The 26,858-nt window shown below is 38.9% G+C and overlaps 1 protein-coding gene across 11 annotated transcripts in view; it reads left to right on the top strand.

The window, feature by feature from the left end:
* BIRC6 (baculoviral IAP repeat containing 6) overlaps nt 1–25,913 on the top strand; it is a 186,376-nt gene extending 160,463 nt beyond the window's left edge. For all 11 annotated transcript variants that reach the window (XM_074579876.1, XM_074579873.1, XM_074579869.1 and 8 more), the window contains 9 exons: nt 2,380–2,590; nt 11,472–11,617; nt 12,574–12,684; nt 13,892–14,109; nt 14,765–14,926; nt 16,476–16,553; nt 21,323–21,511; nt 23,377–23,511; nt 24,528–25,913. In XM_074579876.1, coding sequence (XP_074435977.1) covers nt 2,380–2,590; nt 11,472–11,617; nt 12,574–12,684; nt 13,892–14,109; nt 14,765–14,926; nt 16,476–16,553; nt 21,323–21,511; nt 23,377–23,511; nt 24,528–24,707 — 1,430 coding nt within the window. In that variant the 3' untranslated portion in view covers nt 24,708–25,913. The remainder of the gene's footprint in view (nt 1–2,379; nt 2,591–11,471; nt 11,618–12,573; nt 12,685–13,891; nt 14,110–14,764; nt 14,927–16,475; nt 16,554–21,322; nt 21,512–23,376; nt 23,512–24,527) is intronic.
* The last annotated feature ends 945 nt before the right edge of the window (nt 25,914–26,858 follow it).

Raw genomic sequence — 26,858 nt, 5'->3', positions numbered from 1 at the left:
CATTTTGGATAGACAAACACACCTGCACGTGTCATAATCCTTAGTAAGTATAGTAAAGGCCTTGGACAAATATAGTGTAAGACACATAATGGTATCAAAAAATGGAGTTTAGAGGAGTCTAGCATTCAGGTAAAAGAAATTGGTAGTTGTTCCCCAAAAGATTGTTTAAATTGAAACCAAGTGAATGCTTTTCATTTGTTTCACATGGGAAGAATTGCAAAGCAGTGCAAGTGAGTTGAATCTGCTAAAGCCAGAAATTCGCTCCTGTCTTTCTGGATAACATTCCCATTTTAAAGTTATGTCAGTTCAGTTTCCCTCCTGACAGTAATTTCGAATTTAACTATCCGTTTAGCAAAGGAGAGGGCAAGTAAGCACTGAAGGATTTGAAATTATATATTCTGGCCTCATGAATATTTCATGGTTAAAATAAATAAATAAAAGCTTTCCAGAAATGAAATGCTGTGGTTATCTGAGAGGTCATATTTCTCCTTCACTCACTATCTTCATAATAAAGAGCTATTGATTAAATTGAGGAACCGCTTGATCTTTAGCACTAAAGGTGGGAGGTCGTTTCTGGTGAGGGTTACACTATGGGTTTTATGATCTCCCTTTCTCCCTTTCTTTTGCCCTGCTCTGCCCCCACACTCCTTTTTTTTTTTTCTTTTTTTCTTTCCTTTTTTTTTCTTTAAATTCACACATCATCAGATCTATTCCTGTTTATTTTAAGGCCGTTTTACACATGGTGGGGATTTTTCTGTGGGCAATCATTGTTGACTAGAGACTGAGAATAAGGAATGGAGATATATATAAAAACATATATATAAAAAAATGTGTATATATATATAAAATGTAAGAATTGACAGATAATTGAAACTGATTTTCTTAATGTCAGTGTTCAAATTCAATATAAGTTGCTTTAAATATATGGAATATTTTGACACAGGATTTTTTTTAGAGCCATTTAGGTGAATGCTTTGTTTCAGTAAAATTTCTTCCTGTTCAACACAACAGAACTCCACAAACTTAAGAGTTTGTGCCATTGTAATAGTTTCCAAATATGAATAGCAAGCTGTTGATCAAAGAACTCTTGGGAGAGATAAATCTAGCTTTAAACATGGGTAAACCTGCTTGTTGAATTTGGCTTGGCTGTTTATGCTGTCCCATTGTGCTGTGTTTAGAGCTAAGGGTTTAGGTGTTTGGGATACACTTTAGCTTAAAGGGTGAGATGTGCTAAATGAAACATTAGAGTTCTATGCTTTGTTCTGTCCTAATGTGAGTTGGCAGGGGCTTTTTGTTTGTTGTGGGTTTTTTGATGGAAAAAGCATAAATTTATTTTATCATAAACTCAGTCATTTGTAAATACTTTGAACTAGAGCAATTTTTTTCTGCAGTTAGGTTAAAAATAGCATGTCCTAGGGACAGAGGAAGCAGCTGTGTTAAAGTATCTGCGTATAGCTACATTTTCAGGATTTCTATTAATGCTACAAAGTCAGTTGAAATGACATCCATTACATATTTGTCCAAGCAAGTGGAAAAGAAAAATAAACAATGTGCTAGAGAGTCCATTAAACTGTGTGTCTCTGCCTGTCTTTCCTAGTCAGGGCAGCTGATATCTATAGTCTACCCACAGTTATTTCTATAATATATATACATCGCACTGAGCAACACTAAGACGGTGAGCTTTGCCTACCTAATGTGTCTTGTTAATAATCTTTACTGTTTTGTGGTCCATATGTATGCAGAAAAAAATTGTATCTTCGTCAGAGCCTTTGCATGCTCTGAAGAATGCGTAATGATTTTTAAAATGATACTCTCTAGCAGCAAGCTAGACTCCTTAGTAGATAACTTCATTTATTTCATGACCATAAATATTGCTGCAGTAATGCAGACAAATTTTCCCAAAGGAGAAGATAACTATAAATAGCGGGTGATATGAAAGTCTGTCTTTATTAATGCTTACACATTTAGAATCAGCAGAGGCTGCCCTGCTACGCCATGGGTTACAATTTTTCCTCCATAGATTTTTTTTTTTTTTTTGCAATTACTGTTGGCATACAACTTGAGCTAGGATTGTATATTAAGCTACTAGAAATGAATATAGCATGTGGTAATCCTGTTCCCTTCCTTGTTAGCACTTTTGTCCTCTTGTGTCTTTTGCTAACCTTTGTTTTCAAGGTATCTTATGCATTTTTTTCTGGACAAGTCCGTTAAAACATGAACTTATAAATTGGTATTATAACATACTGTGTTTTATCATTAAATGTCATTAACATTTTAATACTTATTAAAATCTAGCTTTTCTATACAAAAGATCTGTACTTAGAGAAGAAGGGTCGTCTTCAATTGTAGTAATTTTTGAAAAATGTTTTTCTCTCTTAGTTTTGGATATGGCCCGCCACGTTCCCCTTTACCGAGCCCTGCTGGAATTACTCCGTGCTATTGCATCCTGCACGTCGATGGTACCATTACTGCTTCCTCTGTCGGGAGAAAATAGTGAAGAGGAGGAAGAACAGTTGGAGTCACAAGCTTCTGTTGGGACTTTGTTGGCTAAAATGAAGACCTGTGTAGATACTTACACCAACCGACTGAGGTAATCGCTTCTGTCATCCCTAACCTTCATTTAAACTGCATTTTGCACTTAGGTGAGAAGTGGAAGAAGATTCCTTTCTGCATATTTATCTGAACAGGTACTGCAGTCCAGAGTGAGAACGTACCATCTGTTTGATCTAAACTTCTGTTTATATGTATGTATTCTGTTTTACTATACTATTTACAAGGATTTTTTTTTCAATGACACAGAGAAGCTGCTAGGTTTGCATACTCTTCTCTCTTCATCATTAACAGCCCAATGATCAGAAAGAGGATTGCTGCTCAGGAATCTGGGAGCTTCAAAGCTTTCTTAAATTTCTTTCCCTCTTCAGTGAGGCGAATCTTCTGTTTGCGAGACTGTGCATTTCCTGCCGTCAGTCTGAAGGCAGGAGCATTCTGTAAAGAATGGGATCAGGGAGGGCCAAACCAAATGGTAGCTTTTACAAGAAATATTCCAGCTCTCTTCTGTATGCTTTTGTGCTGCTGTACCCATTGAGTAAGGACCGGGTTCCTCAATGGATTCTCCATCAGAGGCTAACTGGTTAGGAGAGAAGCCTTTGGCTTCTGTCAGGAAGAATGAGGTTCAGGAGGCAAAAGATTTGGGATTTATTACTTGTGGTGAGAACCCTAACTGTTTAGAGATGGTTGAAAATTTTTGACCAGTGGTATCTGTTGGTGCTACAGATGAAAAGCGTGTTTCCATCCATCTGTGATTTTATGACGGTTTGCCCATTAGCACAGGCATCAGAGGTGAGCTGGTGTGCTAAAGATGATGTGAAATTACAAACGAACGCCCTGGAGTCATCCCTGCCAGGCTTTGGGGTCTTCCAGCCTCCTCTGAGAAACTCTGTGTTTGACATTTCTTGTCAAACACTCGCAGTCCAGCAGAGCAATTAGCAAACAAATGGAAAAGTATCTGAATATCCCATCTCAGCTGTGATGGCACTGGGCTGCGGAAGTGTTGTAGTATAGTGTTGTCTGAGCTTGTTCTGCACTCCTTCCAGAGCTCAGCCGACTTCTTAAGGCCACACATACAGACAGACCATGAATGACAGTACCTTTCAGTAACTGTGGATGAGCCTCTAGGTAAATCCCTTCAAATCATCTTCTCAGAGCACTTCTGAGTGATTCACACAGTGTTGCTTTATGGTTGCTTTTATCATCAATTCTCACACCGCAAAACTATGGCCTCTCATCTTCAGAAATGCCGCTATGACTGAGATCTGACTGTCACCTTCTGTGAAATGTTGCACTTCTGTTATAGCCAGGATACAAGCCTGAGGGCCCGGTTTTCAGTCAATTGACGGATTAAGTTGGTGCTACATGTGGTTGTAGCTGTTTGAAGGGACAGTCACCAGACTAGCACACACGGAAGGAAGGAGGCCCTGTGTGCCTCCCAATACCTCCTGCCTCTGGGAGGGTGCGGTATTTGGTACAGATGTCACAATCAACTTTCCATCTCTGTTTCTCCATGTCCTCAACCGCACTTGTTTCCATAACCGAAGATTTGGGGGGGTTTAATGCCTTAATCATCTTTTTCTGCCCTGATTGAGGGAGCTGAAAAAGCAAATGTTGCAATATACATTTTCCTTTCTTTTAATAACGTCTTCCTTTTAATAATTTTCTGCTTCCAGCAATTAATTGGTTTCTCAATTCTGTTTACTTGTTTCCAATTTAAAGATGGCTTGTTAGGAAATAATACCCGTCCTTCCCTGAAAAATTTAGTGCTGTCCCTAAGCATATGCTGAAACATCATGAAAAGAAGGTCAATATAATGCCAGGAAAAGGCGTGCGTACAATGTTCTTCCTCCCACTACAAGCTGACAGTATTTACCAGCCAATACCTGAGATATTTTCTGAGCAGGAATCCCATTCATTGGGAACTCTTTCTAGTAACTCCTGATGGACCGGACTTTACCGATTGAATTTCTCTAATCCTTCCTGACTGAGACTGCTAGTCTTGCCTATCAAGCATGTAATGTGTCTGTGGTGGGATTTTTTTGCTGACTAAAGGCAAAAGAAGCAGAATTAGGAAGGACAAATAACGGTTCTTTATATTGGATACCCATCTGAAAATATCAGCTTGTGCTTGCTGGCAATATTATGTAGATCATAGTATATATAATCTTCTTAAAATAGAAAAGAAAATATATTTGGCTTCTGTGTAATTCATTTTCAGCATAGATGTATGTAAAACATTCTCCAACACAATAGCTTTTTTTGCTAGTCCAGTCACCTGTTAGCCTCAGATTGAATGGGCATGGAAACCTGTATCTTCTCATGTCACTTGCCCAGGTTGAAGTCTAAAAAGTCTCTTTGTGAGAATGGCATATGACTACTCGTCATAAGCTCTTTTCAACTTGGAAAAATAAAATGTGGTATGACTCGTTCTTCAGTGTCAGCTTAGGATCTGAAAACGAAGGGCAATTCTAGAAGCACAGTTGGTATTATTTTAATAATTGATGAATTTGATAAAAATGCCTTGGTTGGCTCAGTTACATTATCTGTACAATTTTCTTCTATTACTTTGATATATCAGCACAAAAAGAATTCTTGTCTTTCACTGGTTGGTTTAAGCATAATACTGTTTGTCTTTAAAGCGTTATATAGACAAGGATGAAAACACCAACAGCCTGCACAGCCTGGAATCAGTGGGGTGGAAGGTTTTAATTCTCAGCATTTTAGTTGAAGGTTTGCCAGCAATATAAGCAAGTGTTGGCATGAATTTCTTCAGTGGGACAATCTGCTGCCCCTTTTAGGTCAAATGCCAGAACAACAGCATAATTATGGCATCTGCTTTCAAAGACAGAACTTTCCTTTATCTGAACAGCAGTTCTACTTGCATGTCTACCAAACACCATCTCCGTGTTGGAGCAAGAGCGTCCACTTGGATCCAGAATTTGAGGGGGAACGTTTCTGGGTTTGGATTACAGCTAGCATTTGATTTCATGTACTTTAAAAGGCCATAATAGTCTATTGGGAAAATTCTGGATAATGGAGAAGACATTTGGGTATGAGATGGTTTCTCGTGACTGTTTGTTGGACTGCTGGGGAGTGAAAAGCCATGCCTAATTTGAGAGCGGTCGGGCTTGTGCAGTGGTTTCTACAAGGGCTGAGTTTGAGACATTTGTTTGCTGTGATGGCTGAGCCCTCTGCTGCAGAGAGCTGCTGCTGTGTAGCAAAGCAGGCTCATCTGAACCACCATCTGCCAGGTGAGCTTCCATGGCAGATTGTTAAATTTGACAAAATAAGCTGATGGCTTGTTTGCGTAAGGTATGTAGCAAGCCTATGTCTAAAATTCTTAACTGTGCTTTAACTTCCCACGTCACCCTGGCCCACCCCCATGGTGACTGCTTGAGGGAGATCTGAATTCTCTCATCTTCACACTTCTGTCGTTTGTCAACATTGCTACTGAGGGTTAATCCTGCCAGTTCCAAGGCTGGCTGAATGTATCAGCCCTGCCCGTCACATTGCAGTTATGACCTGGATGTTTTTCTGTTGCACGGAGATGCTAGAATACAACCTGGTAGGCCTGAGGCATTGTCCCTGCTACGGCTTTTCATTGCCTTCACTGTTATTTTGCAGAACTTCTATGTGAAACGGTACATTTTGCAAACAAAACATTTTCTTTATAATTGCGTCACAAGAATTGAGGCCTAATTTGTTTAAATTTATTTTTCTTTAAAAGATGAAACAACTGTTGGTTTCTCTTGCTGCACTCTCAAGCTGGTGTTCGGAGCCGATGGTTGGCCGCAGGGAGCAGTCCTGCAGCCTCTGCTGGTTTGGGATGCTTCAGCTTAGTGTCTCTAAATACAGTGCTGGAAGCCCCAGGGAGGAGTGTGTGGAGCCACCTCAGAGGAGGTTACTCGCTTTCACCCGTGGTTATTTGCAAAGGCACGGTCCCGTCCTTCTTTTGCCTGATTTCAGGAGATCGGTTTAAGAATCTGCGAGTTACTGGAAGGAATGAGCTTCTGCTTGGTACCTGTGGGAACCTACAGAGGGTGGGGGGCCGTGAGGGCTGAGCGATACCACGGTTGCAAACCTGTGGCAGTTCCATCCCAACACAGTGAGCGTCAGTATAAAACTGAGCAGAATTCAGCTATAAGCTCCATCTCTGTAGTACAGAGGGGCTGAATGGTTGGTTCATTTGCTTTATGTTGTGAATACTTTGATAAAGGTATCATTCCACATCAGCACGTTTACCTCGCAGTGTCAGGCATGGGTGAGTAAGTATCAGTATTGGCTTTAAAAATTAAAGTTGCCTTGGGAGCGTAGCATTCATTATTCATTTAGCACAGCGTGAAGAGAAGGCTGTCATCTTCTAGCACAAGCTAAATTAATGGCTTAAATTATTAGCATGTACACTGCTGTCTCTTCTAGCGAATATATTAGTGACTGGCATCCCTTTAAATATGAGTTGACATGATTTTGTCTGCGTTTTCTTCAATAGTTGAAAAACTTTATAGGGAAGTTTCTAAGTCTAAATTAAATATTTGGCTCCTCCTCCACTCTGAAAATTGTAACATTTAGTTAAAGGTTTGGCCTTTATTAAATAACTGCATTAAATTTGGCTTCATATGCAGAATCTTGGCAGAAAGAGATGTACAGTATAACACAGGCATTTAAATGTTTCTAAAAATAGAGAGAATTGGTTACATATTTGACCTTAGTTTATTATTTATGAGTATTATTGGTTTTCACGTTTCTTTGGAATACCATATAGTTACAGCTCAGGAGTTTGATTAACACTGTTAGTTTACCTGCATACCTAAATTTATATGCAGGCTGCTAGAGTGCAGGGGAAGGATCTTGCCAGTTTTATTGCTTTAATTTTGGTATTTCGTTTTCTCATTCATATTTTTCCTGGGAGAGCCTTGTAATTCCCAGCAACTGCCTCTCTCAAGCTGGCACTCGACTCGTCCCTTTGAAACACTTGCGTATCATCCACGGCTTGGAGAAGCTCGCCGCGGCTCTGAATCCAGGCAGGACTGCAGCAGCAGTATAAAAGTGGAGATGATACTAAGAAGGAAGGATGACGTTTTCTCAACTAATAATTTTGTTTGCGCATGTTACACATGCTCACGAATGGTAGAATGGTCACCAGGCTTCTTTTTCACGTGCACACAACGTAACACCGTGTCTTTCAGATGACACTAAGATACAGGTTTGGGGACTAAAAAAATCATCTTTGGTATTGCTGTAGTTTTGTCCTTCGAGTAACATTTGCACTGCTCTGAAAGTCCTGCTTCCCACCTCCAAGACCAAAGCTAACAACACCTGTCAAAGTATTCATTACTGAGGATCCGTGCAGCAGGCCGACAGGCCGCAGCAGGTTTACAGAGGCCACGAGAGTCTTTGACCGTTACTTCTCCAAGTGCTGTAAGATTCATCTATGCATCAGTTATATGTAAACCCATTCATCTTTTTCACAGGGCTTGGGAATTACCTTTGTATCTCTCCCCTTTTATAAGCATATAGTTTAGGAAACTGTATAGACTTTTAGATTTTCCAGACCAGGGTGCGTTGTTACATCAGGGATATGGGTGTATGGACCAGCTGCACACCTCCGTCTGCAGTTCCAGAGCTGTTTCACATGAGATTTTAATTTTATAGAGTACCTAACCTAATTTTCTTTAAATTGCATTTATTTAATAGTCATGATATGATTGTAAGGATGTGATTTTTAGAAAGGGCTGCTGTGGTCTTCTCATGTAGAGAAATATAAAATCAAGTGTAATAGCTCATGTCTGCAATGAAATTCAGTTCTGTCTCAGATGGCTAGAGATGACAAAAATTGTGTGAACTTTACAAATCATAATCAGCATGAAAATGTATACCAGTAGGGAACCTTTGACAGATTTCCCCATGTAGAGTCTAGGGAATTACCTCATTTACCATATGTCGATTGTAAATAAATTGACAAGCTGTAAAGTATTGTTAAATATCTCCAAATAATTGTGTATAACACTACATATGTAAAGAAGCTCATGTAGTGACGTCGTAGGAACTGTGCAGGATTAATCATGCTAAGTTGGTATTCTTACTTAGACAGCAAAAGATTTGAATCAAACAAGGGTAGGAAGGCAAAATGAGGGAAGAAAAAATTGGAGGCCATAATTAATGGGAGTCTTACAAGTTATGGCAGGATCAGTTGGGTTTTTCCCCAAAAGACAGAAAAAAACTTATCTTTACCCTGACCATTACAATATACAGGCATGAATTGTGTGAGGAAAGTAAATGTTGATAAGGCAGTACATCTGATTTGGGAGATTTGTGATGCCAGCTGCCTTATAATCACGAAGAACTGACTGAAATCCCTCATTAGGCAGAATCAAGGTCAAATATGAGACCTGGTTTCTTCTTGGTGTCCAGGGTGGAATCACTCCTGCACTTCACCTCCTAAACTGCTTTTATACAGCCTGAGTTCTGGCCTGACTGAGGCAGCCTGGTAATACAGACCCTCACACAACCTCCAGATACCTGCAGGTGACAAGGCAGAGCTGTTCTGCCAACCCTTGACTGAAAAGGTATATTCTGAGGAGCGGGGCTTTTTTGTCTGTTTTGCTCAGGATAACAGTGGACAGAATAGTTGTATCAGTGGTAAAAGGGACATAAAAAAAAATATGTTCTGTTGTGATAGTTCAAAAGTGCTGAAGTGTTAACTGTTCCTGATAGCAGGGGAACGAGCGGAAATTCTGTTATTGGTACTGAGAATTTGCATTTGAGTAGATGCCTCCTTTTCCTACTGTTTCAACTATATATATATATATATATATATATATCCTTGTCTGCTTAGGTAGCTGACTGTCATTAGCTCATCTGTAGGAGGTTTTAAGCATGTGGTCTAACGGGGCCAACACTTTAATTTTTGTTTCACTCTAAGACCAAGTAAGAGGGAAAGGCTGATAGTCTAAATTGTAAAACCATGTGGAAGGTAAACGCCCTACAAGATGACCGTCTTGAAAAGAAATTCATAAGAATTAATTTCACTTTCAATATCTTCACCAATCACATGTTAATTGCTTTTCATGCATCTCTCTCTTGGATAAGCCCATTGACATTTAATTTTAGTCTAAATTTCTCCAAGGGTTCTGTAGCAAATAGCTTAGGGATTCTACATCAGCAGCATGCAGTTCTAAATCTGTACACCTTTCTTGGGGCTGGTGGCTGCTAGCATGTCTGTGATGTTAAAATAGGCATCACTGAGCTTTAGTGGGCTTAAATATACATTTTTAGGTTACTTCAAAAAAAATATTGAGTTGGATTTCCTCAAGGAAGAAGGCAGTGATGAGGATTTTGGAAAGCGTGAATGGGAGAGGCAGCTGCTGGTGCTTCCTTGTCTTAAACTATTCTTCAAACGTTGAATGGCGCTGTTTGGCTGTGATGCTTTCCTCCTAACTTTGAGCGCCTGAAAGCTCGGAATTGCTCGAAGCCAACAACAGGCTAACATCCTTTTGGAGTAAGTCTGGAACAGAGAAGATTCACCATGCTGCAGTAATGAATTTTGTTATTAATGTGCTCTGGGGATATTCTAATTTGATTAGGTACAGTACAGAGACTTTCAGTATTACTGTAACTACCTCTATTGAATAGTTTAGAGACTTATTCTTTATGCATCGTTTCAGTCTAGGTTAAAATACAGAAAGGATATAGTATTTGGTAGTTGCTAAAATATGTTTGGGACGTCAAAGCATTAAACTGTTAATTTTTCTTGTGTAGATAGCATTCTGTTTTGCTTCTGGGTATGGTAGTGGGAAAGAAAAAAACAGTGCTTCTTGGCTTTTGAACTTGTTTGGCTCTTAAAATGAACAAATGCTATTAAAACAAAAACCATACAGAAATTACAGTAAAATAATTTGGGAGCTGTTAGCATTAAGATCTCTCAAGATAACAGTGTAAATTTATGCTAGCTCTTAAAACATATAGCAGCTTTTAAATATATACGTTTAGGTTACAGTGTTATCAAATATGTCTTAATTTCAACCATTGAATATATATTCTAGTGAAGACTGGCTTATGACAATCAAAATATTTCAATTATTAGGCAGCTAGCTTCTGTCAAACAACGGTGGTAATACATACTGTATTTTCAAATTATTATGAAAATTTGAGGTGTTTAAATTGCCATTTTAATTTGCAATACATTGATTATAAACATCCAATATAATACAGGCACCTTCTATATTTGTAAGACTTTTAGAACTACGTTACGTTAAACTGTTTATTGACATAAAAGGTCTTAAATTTATAGCCCAGAAGAGAACTGCAGAGAGACACAAACTTCCTTTTTCACCCACTCGCTTGCGAGGTTGTAGTTCATAGACATACTGGGAATTTTTACTTGAGTTTTCCTAGTGTTTTATTGTCAGTGTATTTTAAAGAATGGCTAGTGCGTTATGGAATGGGAAAGAGTTCTGTGTTACCTATTTAGGACTTGATTTTTGCACCAGGATCTACATGGGTGGATGAAGTGCACATTCACGACATGATCTTTCCTACGCTCGTTTCATAAGCTTCTCTAATATTTTTTTGAAAATGTGCAAATGTAAGGTCAGCATGCAGGCGTAACAATCAAAAGTAGCAAATGGTTGAAGCAGAAACTCGTGTACTGGTATCACTGGCTTTGTATACACGCTTTTGCTCTTCATATCAGGTGTACTTCTGTTTGTGGGATCAAGGCTGGATGTTCAGCACTGTCACAGCTGATGGCTGCATGCAGTGATGGACCTGGAGATACAGACAGACGTTCCATTTCAGAAGAGTTGTTTTAATCTTGATCTTTAATCTTTCGTATTTTTCCCTGTTGGCAAATATGCTGAGTACTGTATGACTGGTTGAAAAACATTCCTTCATGGTATATCCTGTTTCTTTGCCAAAAACAGGTCTAAAAAAGACAAAGCTAAAGCAGGAGTAAAACCAGATACTTCCGATCAAGAACCAGAGGGACTGACGCTTTTGGTACCAGACATCCAAAAGACTGCAGAGATAGTTTATGCTGCTACCACCAGTTTGCGCCAAGCAAACCAAGGTAAAATAGAAATACTTTTGTAGTGTTTATTTGTAATACATTCATTAACAGGTAACTTATAAAATAGCTTAAAAGCAAGAAAAACTGCTTCCTTCCTCCCTTCCTCCCTTCCTCCCTTCCTCCCTTCCTCCCTTCCTCCCTTCCTCCCTTCCTCCCTTCCTCCCTTCCTCCCTTCCTCCCTTCCTCCCTTCCTCCCTTCCTCCCTTCCTCCCTTCCTCCCTCCCTCCCACATTTTCAAACGCGGGTGGGACCTTGTGGAATTCTTAAATGTTTCAGTCAGGAAATAGAATCATTCAAGGAGGTGAGAATACACCTCACAACTTTCAGCAAAATATCGTAGCACCTTTTTTTTGTTTTCGTGGCAGATGACAACATACATGACCTTTAATAGTAAAGCCTTTGCTGTTAAAACTAAATCTTGTGCATTAGATTAACTCTTAACTACATGAATGCAGAACAAAGTCTTAACTCATGGATTGAACCTGCAGACGTTCAAAGGACCATGTGGTTGTCTAGTAAAAAACCCCTAAAGATTAAGTAGCTTAATCAGGGGTGTAGATTTTAAAAAGGCGTGTATAATCAACTCTTGATTTTGGAGAATGCATCAAGAATACTTGTGTTAACGTCCATCCACTAAAGTGTATGTCATACTTCCTACTTTAAATTAAAAAAAAAAAAAGAATCAGAAGAAACAATAAAAGAATATTCATAGTAGCAGCAGCCAAGAATTATTTCTGAGATAAAAATCTGTATTTACTTTGAGCTGTTCAGATAATGAAATATGTAGTAGTGAGAAAAAAGGATTTGTATGTTGTGAACGATCCCGTTTTCAGGCTTCTCTGCAAACAGTGTCACCATAAAATGTCACTTCAAGCTAAATAATCCCCCAGTGCTTGCTCTACTTGTCTCAAAATTACATGGTTAACTACAAATACTCATCACATTTTATATAACAGAAAAGAAGATGGCTGAATACTCCAAAAAGGCTGCTGTGAAGCCCAAGCCTTTGTCTGTTTTACGGTCTCTTGAAGAAAAGTATGTGGCTGTCATGAAAAAACTCCAGTTTGGTAGGTTGAGAAGTGTGAATATTTGTCTCTTAGAACGGAGATATCTAAGAAATAAGCAATCTGTTGCCTTGAATCCCTAATTGTTTTAGAAAGTTACCAACTTTTTTACGTATGTGACCACTGAGACTTTTCACATACAGAAAATGATGTAAGTCTGTATTTTTGATTAACAACTAATGCACTCTTTGAACTAATAAGAAATGTTCTAAACGTACACTAGATGAATTCAAGGGATCAGATTAATTCAATGACGATACTCATGTTTTCATTCCAGTAATGATTTGTGAGTCTTTCAGTCCTCAAAGCATATTGAAATGTTAGTAGATTTTTTTAAAGCTCGTATATGACTCTATATATGTTTGTTAGTGTAGCTTTTATTGTTTAAATGGACTAGGATTCAGATTAAAGGGTGGGGTTTTTAACATGAAACTGTAGTATAACTTCGTTGTGTCCTTTCATGGAGTGCAGTATGTTGCATTGGGAAAATGTGATGGGAATCGGTGCTTATTTTGGCTATAAAGGGAACACGTTAAAAAAAATTCGTACAGAACAAATAGTATCTCATCCAAACAGAGCTATAAAATTATTGCAAAAACATGTTCTATGACTATCTTTTGAGTTGCAGTGACAGCATTTGCAATCGCGTTTCTTTGCTGTTGTGTTTGTAAGGGGTTTTCCTCACAAATGTTTGGAGCGTATGCCAAGAATAGGAGGTAGGCAAGTCTGCAAGGGTAGCTTTTCACCCTGGCAGCCAAGCCAAGCAGATTTTGCGTAGTAAGTGATTAAAGAAAACTAGCTGCACTGTAATTTTTTTATGATTCTTTAATAACACATTGCAGCCACCACACAAGTAAATACTGTTGGCACTCTGCTTCACACTGATTCCCTTATTAGCATTATTATGTATTCATAAGTACCGTTAGTTTCCCGGCCTGGAGAGGCTGGTAGCTTTCCAAATCAGAAATGGTGTACGTTTGACAACTTGCACTTGAAAGCTTGTAAATTTGCTGCAGAAATTAATTTGACCCAGGACTGTTAATGCTTTGTTTTCTCACAAAACTAACTCAAAAGAGACGTTATTTTTTTGCAGTAATATAATGCAAATTAAACTTTCCTGATTAAAAAATACTTAGAATCTTTATCCAAGACCTAATCCATTATTAACTTCACTATTGTCCTGATGCATTAAAATTTTCTTCTCTTCTAGATACATTTGAAATGGTTTCTGAAGATGATGACGGAAAATTGGTTTTTAAAGTAAATTACCACTACATGTCTCAGGTAAAAAATGCAAGTGACGCCAACAGTGCTGCCAGAGCCCGACGTCTTGCTCAAGAAGCTGTGACTCTTTCAACATCGCTGCCTCTCTCATCTTCATCCAGCGTTTTTGTACGCTGTGATGAGGAGCGGCTTGACATTATGAAGGTAAAGAAGCAAAGTTATTTTTATTTCCCTTTTTCAGCTTGGCAGATAAATGTTTAAGAAGGTGCCTTAAATAAACCAGAGGTATTTCACGTGTACTTTAATTGCTGTCCAAACTTTAACATAAGTAGTAGTATTTTAGTCTGATCCCGATTTCTCAATAACTTGGCAGGGGGCAGGGAGAGTTCATCTACCCCAGGACTGCTCTGTTGGCCAAGCAGATGTCACAGAACAAGGTTCATTCTTCTTCACCTACTCTGAAGAGAAAAGTTTAATTTTGTTACTCCATTATGGTCCAAGTGTATCTTCGCACACGACCATTTAAGTCGATTAAAAGCAGTAGCTATGGAGGAGTTTGGACCTGAAGTTTGAAGAAAAGTCCTATTAATAGCGTCCAATAGGGGGTAGAGTTTTAGCTCCTTCTGTTTTGTTTTCCATTTATAATCTGGAGAAATGAGAATTAGCAGAGAGCTTCACTTACCCAGAGTATCAAAATAAACAGACTGACAGCCTGCATGTGATTATGATGTGGAAATAAAATGCTTCATATAACGTAGAAAAATCTCAACTGTTTGGCAAATATAAGGGGTTTGGGGTTTTTTTGTTGTTTCTTTTTTTTTTAAAACTGGCATCTTTTTTTCTTTTTTTACAATGGTAGGTTCTCATTACTGGTCCTGCAGACACCCCTTACGCAAATGGTTGCTTTGAATTTGATGTATATTTTCCACAAGACTATCCTAATTCCCCTCCACTTGTGAATCTGGAAACAACTGGAGGCCACAGCGTGAGATTTAATCCCAACCTCTACAATGATGGCAAGGTAGGTCACCTTTGTTCCCGTGTATAGATGTCACAAGAAAGTGAAACGGATGAAAATTTCTTCATTTTACAATCAAATGATCAGCCGCTCCCAATATACTGCAGGAAGCTGTTTGGTTAAAACTGGTCTTCAAACTGAAATGCCAAGTGATTTAACAGTTTCAAATGGGAATGATCTCCTTTCTGAATAGTCTTGGAGATTTTTTTTAAAGCCTTTATGAGCTAGATTGCAACAAAATGCAAGTAATTTGGACCTAGAAAAATGTTCTTTCCCATCTTCTTTGCTAAATTAACCAGCTGGAAATCTATTTTGCCTTGCTGAAATACCCAGGATCCTTTCCACGGACAAAGTATGCTTCATAGCAGCTGCAACTGAACGTGTTTGACCAGTGCCCCGTCTCTTTCCATGCAAAAGTGCCTTTTGTGGGAAGATAAAGGCTTTCCCTAATCTCAGTAGCCTTTATTTAAAAAAAAGTAACTCTAAAGTATGGACTTAATGACAGTTTTCTCAAAAAATAGTAAAGCTTTTTCAAATAATATTAAAAGTTAAGCTTTCCCCCTTCCCTTCCCCATCTCCTTGGTATGTTGTGGCTCATTGTAAAGGCTCCAAAAAGCTAACAAAAAGTCAAGTGCATATCAGGGAGATGCAATTTCTATTTGGAATAAAAATAAGCACACGTTAAATTCTCTGCAGAGCTATAGAGATGGCGATGCGTATGTCCCCACCAAAGCACAGGCCCGCAGAGTAGCTTTGGCTGTAGCACTGTGGCACTCCTTCAGCCTTTTTTTGTGTGTGTATGTGTAAACATTTAATCCACAGGCTAATATTTTCCCCTTATTCCACTGTCGTTCATGGGATCCCTATTTTCAAAAGCTGTAATATTCCTTTCCAGTACTAGACACGGAGTTTTCTCTTAACATGGACACCAAATGTAATTCACACCGGAGACTTTATCTCCTCTTTTCTTTGCCTAATATACCTTAAGTCCTGGCAAATACTCGCCTCTAAATTTCCTCTCCTTATTTTGTCTCTTTGTGTTCCCTATCTTTGATTGTTCCATTTTGTGATAAGGTTCAAGAACTCCATACGCTTCCCTAAAGCCCGGATCAGTCATAAAAGTTAACGAATATTTCCAGTCCCTCGATGGTCTGTGTGACAGAAACCACCTTTCACATGCTTAAGCAGAACGATTGTCTTTAAAACCCACAACAGTAAGTGTTAGAACAGTATTTAAAGAGGAAAGCAGAGAATCAGATAGTATTCATGATTCATTTATTTTTGGAGCCACTAGAATCCATAGGTTTTCCTTGAAGAAAAGTAATCGACCTTTACTTTGTTCATTTATTAACACGCTGTTCTTGCTTATCCACATTATTTTTATCTGCTTTTATTTCAAATTAGTTTCATAGGAAACAAATTTGTCTTTCAGAACGCAGTTATACAAAAGTTTGTCAAAAAAAATTAAACATAATGTTAACATTTTGTTCTGCCCAGCGGAACAATTTTTTCATAATGTTTGTCTGTGGTATTAATAATGTCACCTTTTCAGGTGTGTTTAAGCATACTTAACACATGGCACGGGAGGCCAGAAGAGAAATGGAATCCCCAAACATCAAGTTTTTTGCAGGTGAGCATTTCTTCTTTCTCTTCAGTAGATGTTATTTAGGAGTAGTAAGTGGTCTGTCAGTCCTAAGGATTCTTTTTCTAGTGCTTTTAAACCAGAATTTTCTTAAATAAGCATAAGTAAGACAAAAGTCCAGAAAACGTCCTTGGAACACTAGAAGAGAAACGCTGTAGAGTAGACAAGTTCTTCAAAGTGCTCTTTTCAACTGATATTTCTATGGGTCTTGTCTTGAAGAGTGGCTGTTCATGTGTGCAGCTTGTTCCTGCACTGCCTGGACTTTGCTTGGAAGATTTCAAATACTTTATTTAAAAAAAAAAAAAAAAAAAGAGACTGGAAGATGGCATCAGCTTCTGGAACTCTCTATCACAAGCTAGCTATGGTGGAGACAGAGCAGGCTCCACGTGGTGAGAGATGAGGAAGCGAAGTATGCTAGTGAGATCTGTAAGGGTAGTCCTTCAAAGTCTACAAGTAAGCTGAATAGAAGAATAAAGCTGAAGGGAGTTAAAGCATAGGTATACTGTGTTCAATAACAATTAGTGTTAAATTAGACTTGAATTTATTAGGACATACATTCTTTATAATTTTCAGCTTTATATCATAGAAATGCACTGACTAATAAGCACATACATTAAATAAAAGTAAAGCTTGCAATGGCTTATTTCCTATGGCGCTTCCTGAATTTATTGCTTCCTTGGAGGAATTATGTAGCACAAGGTACGTTTTCTGTTCCATATCCTAAAAGTCTTTTGGCAAAGTTTGTGTTTCAGCATAGTAGAATAAACAACCCTGGCCTTCAGCAGAACAGATTTCGGCTTGTTCAGGAATCGGCCTTGGAGCGCTGGTTGACCAGTCTCCTAAAAGTTCAAGAATGGTCTATTCCAGTGTGCGGAGGTCAAGCAAGAGTGGCAGAAGGCCAGCGTGGGTAAACAAGGAACTCCTGCCAAAGCTCAACTGCAAAAAGAAAGTACGCAGGAGGTGGAAGGAGAGAATGGGCTACTTTTTAGAAATAAAGACGCTGGCCATTCAGGAGAGAAATCAGGAACACCAAAGCTCAGCTCAGGTGAAAATGGCAAGGGATATAAAGAGCAACAAGGGCTTCTTATACATTTTCCTTAGGCTTTCCTGCCGCTCAGTGGGGCAGGGAACCTACTGACAAGGACATAGCAAAGGCAGGGCTCATCTCTGCCTCGCTCTTTAGGGGTAAGATTTGCTTTCCTGTGTCCCTGAGCCCTCACTAGGAAGGTCTGTGAGAATGAGGAATCACCCACAGCAGAAGAAACAGTATTCAAGCTGATTGGACCCACAGGCTCATGAAACCAAATCTCATGGATCAGGGGGTGCTGAGGGAGCCAGCCAGTGTCATTGCAACACCACTAGCTCTCATCTTTGAAAGGTCAGAACAATCAAGGGAGCTTCCTGGCAAATCTCACACCCAGCTTCAAATCGGGCAAGAAGGAGCTGCAGGCTGGTCAGCACCACCGGACTCCTTGGGAAGATTATGGAGCAAATCCTCCTGGAAGCTATTTTCAAGCAAATGGAAGACAAGAAAGTGATTGAGAACAGCTAGCGTGGATTTACTGGGGGCGGATAGCACTCCTGGCCTGGTTGCCTTCTACAGTGAGGTGACTGGCTCTGCACAAGGGGAGAGCGGTGGACATAGCTTACTTTGACTATAGCAAGACCTCTGATGCAGGCCCCCCTAGCACCCTTGTAGCCACATCGGTGAGATGTGCGTTGTAAGTGGGTGAAGAAGTGGCTGGACCAATGGCAAAGAGATCTTACGGCTGTCTTCAATACCTAAATGGGGAAGGTATAGAGAAGATGGAGCCAGGCACCTCTTACAGATGCAGAGCACTAGGACAAGTACCAGTTGACACAAGATGGGATGTGGGAAATTTTGATTTAAATATTAGGAAAAACTTTTTCACATGACAGTGATCGAACACTAGGACAGTTGTCTAAGAGAAATGGTGGAATTTCCATCCTTGGAGATACTAATGTTCCTTCTTCCTTCAAGGGACAACTATGATTTGGAAATCTAAGTTGTGGTTCCTTACATAGTGTCGCTTTCCCAAGATACAACTTCTTAATCAAGAGATGAACTAACATTTTGGACTCTTTTAACTATAAAATCAGTGCAGAAAGGTGCAAGTAGTATGGAGTCTTATTTTCACTAAAGTCTTTTTTTTTTTTTTTTTTTTTTTTTTAGATTAAAGTGTTAGATTTGATTGTAAGAAATCTCACGCAGCATTTAAGCTTCAAATTTTGAAGTTTTTTAGGGTATCATTTTGAAAATAGTAAGAAAGGTGTTGGAAAAAGTTCCCACCGTTCTGGGAGAAAAACACTTTGTAGCTTTTAAATGGAAAACAGCTGTAGGACTAACTAAATTGCTTGGAAAGGATTAAGCTGTACATGTGTTTTCTGGCTTAAAGATGAAGCTATTGTCAGACCACCCAAAATACTTCAGAAACTCACTTTTATAACCCAAATGAATGTGGAAGATCAGTTTAGAGTTTCTCATTCATTACAATTATAATTCAAAGTAACAACTCTTTATTAAGGCCAAGAAAGTACAATGGTGCATAGTGTCAAATTTCTCTACCTAGCTATTTAAAAATACATATATCTCTAAAATGTAAAATTTTAAAAAGCAAAACCCAACTACTTCCAGACACATGTAAAGGCCACAGATCACCAAAACACCTTAGGTACCTGAAGTACTCTGTCTTTGTCTCAGCACATTTGCATTAATATTCTGCCTTTTTTAGTGTCACAAGTGGCCATTTTCGTGCTGGAACCTGATTTGCGAGGCACATTCTGTATATTTTAACGCATTTACCTATATGTTAATTTTTAAGTGTGACACAAAACAGCCATGGCTGCTTCTAGATGAATGCATGGCGGGCACGGGAGACAACGTGATGGTGCACACTATACCGTATAACAGCAGATAGCTGGAGCACCTACTGGGAAACAGAAAAACTTAATTTTCCATCTCAGCCCAAAGGAAGATGCTAGTTCACGTTTCCCACTGCACGGCCACCTGCCTTATCCATCAGGATAAAGACTGAGCTGCCTGAGATTGCCTTTCTGTGCTATAGACAAAGCACAGCAACTACGCAACTACAAAGATGGTGTCACAGCACCAAAAGCAATAAGGGCGTGTTTCTGTGAGGCGATGGTGGGACTGAGATTAACCTGGTTTATTCAACTGGTTCTTGGGCTGTTGCTTTGATACGAGTTACTGGTTTGGCGTTGTGTCAATACACGTCGCAGAGAGTATGGCAAGGTGGAACGCCTTCGTGCTGGCATTGCTACAAGAGAAACTCTGAGACCACACCACCTTTAAGCAGAGAGCACAACTACCTACTTCTTGGGGCGCTGCCCTGTGCAAGAACCAAAGCCTTGAACTGTCACTGACACCGTATCTATCTGACGTGAGCTGTATGTTCTGCACGTTCCAAGAAAAAGGACTGTTGTCATCCATATCCAAATTCACAAACCGGGCTGCTAAATTAGGGGATGGCTCCAAGCTTTATATTGTATCTAGGGTGGGAGGAGAGTCAGCTCCAGAAAGAGCTGCCCTGACGTTTTTCATCTCCTGCAGTGGAGGTCTTGCAGCTAAGTATCGTCAGGTGCTGGAAATGCCATTTTTAGGCACGTAACATATCATCAGTTTGTCAATATTTGAGGAAACGTAAGTGTTCAAGTCACCTTTGTTGAATTCTTTATAGTTCTGGGACTACGTATGTGTCACAGAATTGTAATTCCTAAAGTTCTTGGTGGACTTGGTCCTAAGTATGTAAGAAAAACCAAACCTTCATTTAATGAATTAAATGAAAAAAAAAACGATGTTTTTCTACCTATATAACAATGGTTTTGCACCTAACATCGTTCTGATTAAGTACAACAACAGGTTGACAGGGCCAAACACTCTAATACTGGGAAAATTAGCAAGCCAACAAATCAGGAATATGTAGTACATATACATTTGGATTCCGAAGTGCCCTATTTAATTCTGTTTTATATTTTAAATACTTGGACATATAGTTAAATGCCTTGTCTGCATCTGTTCCCACATGTACTTGATAATAAAATTGAAAGGGGCAAAATTGTCATTTCCTTATCACTGAATAGTTGGTGCTTTGTTGCTATAGTACTGAAAACATTTTTTTCCAGTCTCGAGAGAAATACTGAAGTTTTGTTTTAATGGCATGTGACGCATTGTGTTTTATGTAAAATCTGAAACTAAAGGGCTAAAAACATACCTAAATCAATTGAATGCATTTGGAAGAAAAAATGGGATAGCGTGTATACCAAGATTAATTCCAGTGGTTCGCATTTTACCTCCCTTGTTCCTTTTCCATCGAGTTCAGAATCAGAAGGATGAGTAAGCTCAGACACAGGAAAAGTTCAAGAATTGTTGACTGAGAACTTGACAAATACACTTTCTTTCACAAAAGGCTGCAATCAGACATCTCTTCCTTTAAATGTTTTCTTTTACTTATATTTGGGGTTTTGTTATTTTTAACTTATCTTTTCGTTTTCTCAGTGTTTAAGCTAAATACCTAGTTGTAGGACTTAAGTTTCTTTATGTGTAGTAGTGGCTTTGGTTTAAAAGCACGGACGTTCCCTACTTGCAAGTAGCCTGTATTATAAATGTCAGTACTTTGCCAGAGAAGTGGTTTTGCACATAAGGTGAGCAAAACTACGTATATTTATAAAAACAAGCGGGTGGCACAATTTTAATATTTAGTTTCTTCTCTTAACAGGTGTTAGTGTCTGTCCAATCCCTAATACTGGTAGCAGAACCATATTTTAATGAACCGGGTTATGAACGATCAAGAGGTACTCCGAGCGGTACCCAGAGCTCCAGAGAATACGATGGAAATATACGACAGGCAACGGTCAAGTGGGCAATGCTTGAACAAATCAGAAACCCATCACCATGTTTTAAGGAGGTAGGTTTTGTGAAACACAGTAAATACCTTCTTGATTTATTTATCTTGTTTGAGTGTTAAGAATAATGCAAATATTTGGAAACATCATGCATGAGATGTCCATTTGAGCCTCCCCTTTATTCCATGGGGCAAATGACTCCAGAGAGTCAGAGACGCAGCCCCATCGGAATGAAAATGCGTCTCTTGTATAGATTATCTGAGCACTGCTCTGAGGAGCTGGCTTCTTGTTAAGACCTATAGAGTTTTTGTAGGGTTGTGTTAGGAACCTTAACCATGATGATCATTCAGTAACATAAATGCAAAGGCATCCTGAAAACTTACGTCTATGAAAGAACGTACATCCTTCAGCTTCAAAGATCTTTTGTCTTCACAAATCTGAGCTGTCTTCAGTGTCTTAAATGACAGGTAGGCTCAAGAGATCCGAACTGCTGGTCTTTGGCAGTTCTTCCAAGCTCCATTATGGATATAAGGAATGCATCCAGAATTGGAGCCAATTATGGCTTCAATATGCAGTTTTTCTTTAGACAGATAGCTATATTCTGTAACGTCTAAAGGGAAAGATGATTTTGTCAATTATGTTGCAGTATTGCCAAGAACTCTCTGTGCTCAATAAAATTTCTTTGATTTTATTGTTTCTTTCACCAGGCAGAGTTTTAGAAAACCATTTAAGACAAAGCCAACACTAAGCAGAGTTTCACAACGTTGTCTGAGGATTGATCGCTTGGTTTTTTTAAAACTCAAATCTGTACAGAAATACCAAAATTACTATGCGATCAAATGCTGGTTCCACCCAAACTGGAAGTGGCTCAACTACTATTGCCTGGGAGCTCCAGTTGTCCCCAGAGGTGCTGCCTCTGCACAGGGCACGTCCCTGTGGTTGTACCTCTTCCATAGCAGCTGCTGTGATCCTGCTCTATGCAGAAGCATGTTCTGTTCCTGTGCTCATCACGTTGACAGTGTTTCTGCTCATCTGTTTTCTGTTCAGGCAGCGAGTGGTTAGTGATAGGGGAAGACATGGTGCATACATTTCCTACCCACCCTTCTTTAATCAAATAGGACTGTGAAACCAAAAATAAAAGCCTTAATATTGTATCTATAACGACAGGACCAGAGGAAATGGTCTGAAGTTGCGGCAGGGGAGGTTTAGATTAGATATTAGGAAGAATTACTTACTTTACTGAAAGAGTGGTCAGGCACTGGACCAGCCTGCCCAGGGAGGTGGTTGAGTCACCATCCCTAGAGGTGTTTAGGAAACGTCTAGATGTGGCACTTCAGGGCATGCTCTAGTGGCAGAGATTGTAGGTTGTTTGGTTGGACTCGATGACCTCAAAGGTCCTTTCCAACCATGAAGATTCTATGATTCTATCTGTGTAACCCTGCCCCTATGCAGATATAAACATCCATGTGTAGTGCCTGCATAGTGAACGGAAGAATGTGTCTTAACGTTTTGCCAACACTTTTTCTTTTCCCCGCTGTGATACTGTGTTTCTGGCACTCATTTACCCTTCACCCAGGTAACACAAGCGAAGGCTGCAATGGCTGTACACGAGTCGTAGATTCATACAGACTGGAAGAGACATCCAGGCCAACCTCCTCCTCAAAAGAGGATCAGCTGAATTCAGACCAGGTTCCTCAGGAGTTTTTTCTAGTTGGGTCTTGGAAACCTCCAAGGACAAAAATTCCACAATTTATCTGCAACCTGGTTCAATGCATTGAACCAGGTTGCAGATAAATTGATTTTTTTTTCCCCTCCCCTTATATCCAGTTAGGCTCACAGGGATCTTGCAAATTTTGTACTGTTGAAGTCTATGGTTCTTAGAAAACAACAAACACACCATGCTTTCATTTGGAATATTTTCTTGCAGGTCATCCACAAACATTTTTACTTGAAAAGAGTGGAGATCATGGCTCAGTGTGAGGAGTGGATAGCAGACATACAGCAGTACAGCAGTGACAAACGGGTAGGCAGGACTATGTCCCATCATGCAGCAGCTCTAAAGGTGAGACTTGCTTTTATAATTTTATGTTCTTTAATGCAAACATGACAAATGGCGACGAAATTGCTCAGCAGCTGATTTTTATAATAATAATAATAGAAAACCCCAGCAACTTTAAAACATGTAAACAAACCTAAGTTCCTCAGCTGCCAAGAGATATAGTGTATGTGCACACCACTTCTCCTCCAGAATTTTTTTCTACAAGTTAGATTTTCCTTTAGCACCCAAATACTTATGTAAGATATAGTTTATTTTGTTCTCTCTAAGGGTGGCTGGGGGTTTGTGATAAAAGTTGTGCTACTGCCCATTCCTTGCCAGAAAACAAGCTTTTTGAATAGACAAGCAGAGTTACTGAACTGTGCTCCACTACAATTAATTTTACTCTGTGTTAAATTTTTATCAGCAGTTAGAACCATTATTGTTTTCTTCCTTCCTAGGCCAAGTATTATCATTTGTGTAGTTTGTGTCCACACAGACAACAGACCTTTCTTTTTTTTTTTTTTTTTCCTTCCCCTGGGGGAAAAAAAAAAAAAGTTTGAAAGGCTTCTTTTTTCTATTGCTAGACTTCCATTCCTTCAGTGTGACTGACTGGTCCTGTTACTGTGCTGAGTACAGGAGTCTCTGTATAGCTGTCTCTGTAGGAGATCTCATCAAGACCATGAGCTCTTTATCAATTCATGTTTTGATGCTATGAACCATCTAGTCCAAGCCTGTTTCTGCTGTGATTGCAGATCAACTGCAAGACAAATAGCGGAGCACTATATAGCGGAGCATTATATTGATGCATTTGTTTGCTGCAGTTCTGTTTACTGCCTTTAATTTGTCCCTAGCAGCATTTGCTAATTGTTCTGTCAGTACAAGGAAAGCACCAGCCCTTAAATACAGGGGAAGAGTTCATCCAGTCATTGAAACAGTATATTTCCACCTTTTCTACTTACTCCTTTTTTTGCCTTGCGTTCTGTAACATCGTGAAAATTAACTGCAGTCTCTTCCATGCTGACTTCTTTTTGTATATTCAGCGTCACACGGCTCAGTTGCGGGAAGAACTTCTCAAACTTCCCTGTCCCGAAGGGTTGGATCCGGACACTGAGGACTCCACAGAAAAATGCAGTGCCACAACTAGTTCAGAAGAGACTCTGTTGCACGAACAGGTTAAACCCAGCAGCAGTAAAGATATCCCCACTGATTTCAAGTTATGAGTTGCATTGACATGGACTTTCTAGACACAAAGGCTTTGAAGCACAAGCCAAATATGTCAATATTTGTATGTAAGAAGCTAATTATGTAATAGGTAATGAAATTGAAACTATACTATGCCCTTAAGGATATACAGTTTAATTCAAGATGATCTTTTATTTACCTGTACAAGAGTGTAAACTTTTTTGTGCTTTTATTTTTCAATTGTGAGAACCACTGATTGGTATGTTTAAAAAGTTATGTATACAAGAAATGGATAAATCACTGATATATAAGGGAAACTACCTTAGGAAAGAATGTTTACTGAATGTTTATTATTTTTTTTTTACTTGTAGAGTGAGGGCGGTTGTAACAAAGAATATATATTGGTCATTCTTACAGCTACTATTTAAAGTCAGAAAATTTTCACTGAATTTGATAGATTTTACGTTTGGCCATATATTCATGCTCATATTTGATTCTAAAGAAAACCTCCTGTATACTTCAATAAACGTTAAATGGACATGATCCCTCTTTTATGATTTACTGGTACATTTTTTAAATAAACTGCCATAAAATACGTTCTAGCCGAAGACTTGCACTTGTATGACTGAATTCATTACAGTCAACATATTTAATTTTATGCTTAATAAGTCTAAAATGCAGATGAAATAAATGCACATGGTTTTACCTCATGCCAAAATTTGGACTTCTGAATTCATCTTGTTTGGCTATTTTATGCAAACTAACAGTATTCTAAATTTTTTAAGGGCTATTCTGGAACAAAGTCTTTTCTCTGTTGAAATATCTGATTTTTACATAATCGGCTGTAGTCCTGAGTACAGGCAGGGGCTAATGACGCACCGCGCAGGACTCTAACGTTCTGTAGTTCTTACTGTATAGACTTATTTCCAATTTTATACTTGCAATCACAGATCCCTAACTAAAAAGGGCAAGGGATTTGTTTAACAATCAAGTCTCGCTTTTAACCTGACATGCATTACTATTACACTGTTCTTAATTTTTGAGCAGTCCTTGAAGGACTGAAAAGTTATTACTGGTATTACCTCGGACTAATGATCTGTTGTATTATAAATACTATAAATCAGGCAAAACCGAAGCTTTTTTGTTTTCTCTTTGTTCTTTGTTTATAAGTATCACGCTGGAATTTTTTCACTTTTTGTTTTACAATGTATTATTTCTAATCATTAAAAACGGCACCAACCGAGGTTGTGTTCTTATGCTGATGGTTAACGGACTTCGATAGTTCTGACCAAAGTACAGTTTTTCTGTTATATTGATGTGTTGTGTTAATCCAAGGCCTGTCCTGATTGTACATACCTCTCAAAATACCAACAGGCTCGTCTGCGTTACTTCAGGGGATCCTTAATCAAAAAGCAAAACAAGCCGCTCTGTGCCGGAGCTGCTGGTAAATACGTGAAACAAAGAGTTTATGCCACACAGTCAAAGTGTTAGACCTTCATCAGTGTTAAAACAGCACTGCGTTTTTCTAGATGGGTATTTACTTGCCTCCTATTACTGTACAAAATGACTGCGATGCTCTTGTAAAGGCTCCAACAGCAAAATTACTCACTGACTTCCAACTATATTTAAGTTAGTGGTTTCCATTAGAGCTCTTCATTTAGTGCTTAAACCGTCTGCCTACAGGAGCACGGTCTTTTTACAAAATCCTGGCACTTGTACCAAAACCAAATGTATCAGACCTGAAGATCCTCCTTAAACGTGAAGACTTTTTTTTTAACCATTAAAAAACAACACTGAAATAAAAAGTACCTAACTTGCATTGATTTGACATTAAGAGGGTGGCTAACATGATTGTACCTTTTTCTCTTGTGTGTATTTATGGTATCGTAGCAATGCTAATGTAAAGTCGCTCCTGCTTAATTAAGCAGATGTAAACAGCTGCATGGGATATTAAACTCTTAATTTGTATCCACGTACCAATTATCATTTTTTTGCTCTTGCTGAAGGTAGAATGGCATTGTAACAAATTAATGCAGAGATCAGATCCTTAATAACTTTCAACTATGTTACTGTCTAGTAACTACACTGTGAACTTGGCGACAGATACAAAATACCTATTTTCAGTTTTTTGGGTATAACACATAAAGATAGTTATGTTATTTTGCAGTAAAATCACAGTAAATCCAATG

This window comes from Larus michahellis, chromosome 3, assembly GCF_964199755.1.
Source record: "Larus michahellis chromosome 3, bLarMic1.1, whole genome shotgun sequence".
Lineage (NCBI taxonomy): Eukaryota > Metazoa > Chordata > Aves > Charadriiformes > Laridae > Larus > Larus michahellis.
The sequence above is the reverse complement of the archived record's forward strand: the minus strand, read 5'-3'. Positions and strand labels throughout refer to the sequence as shown.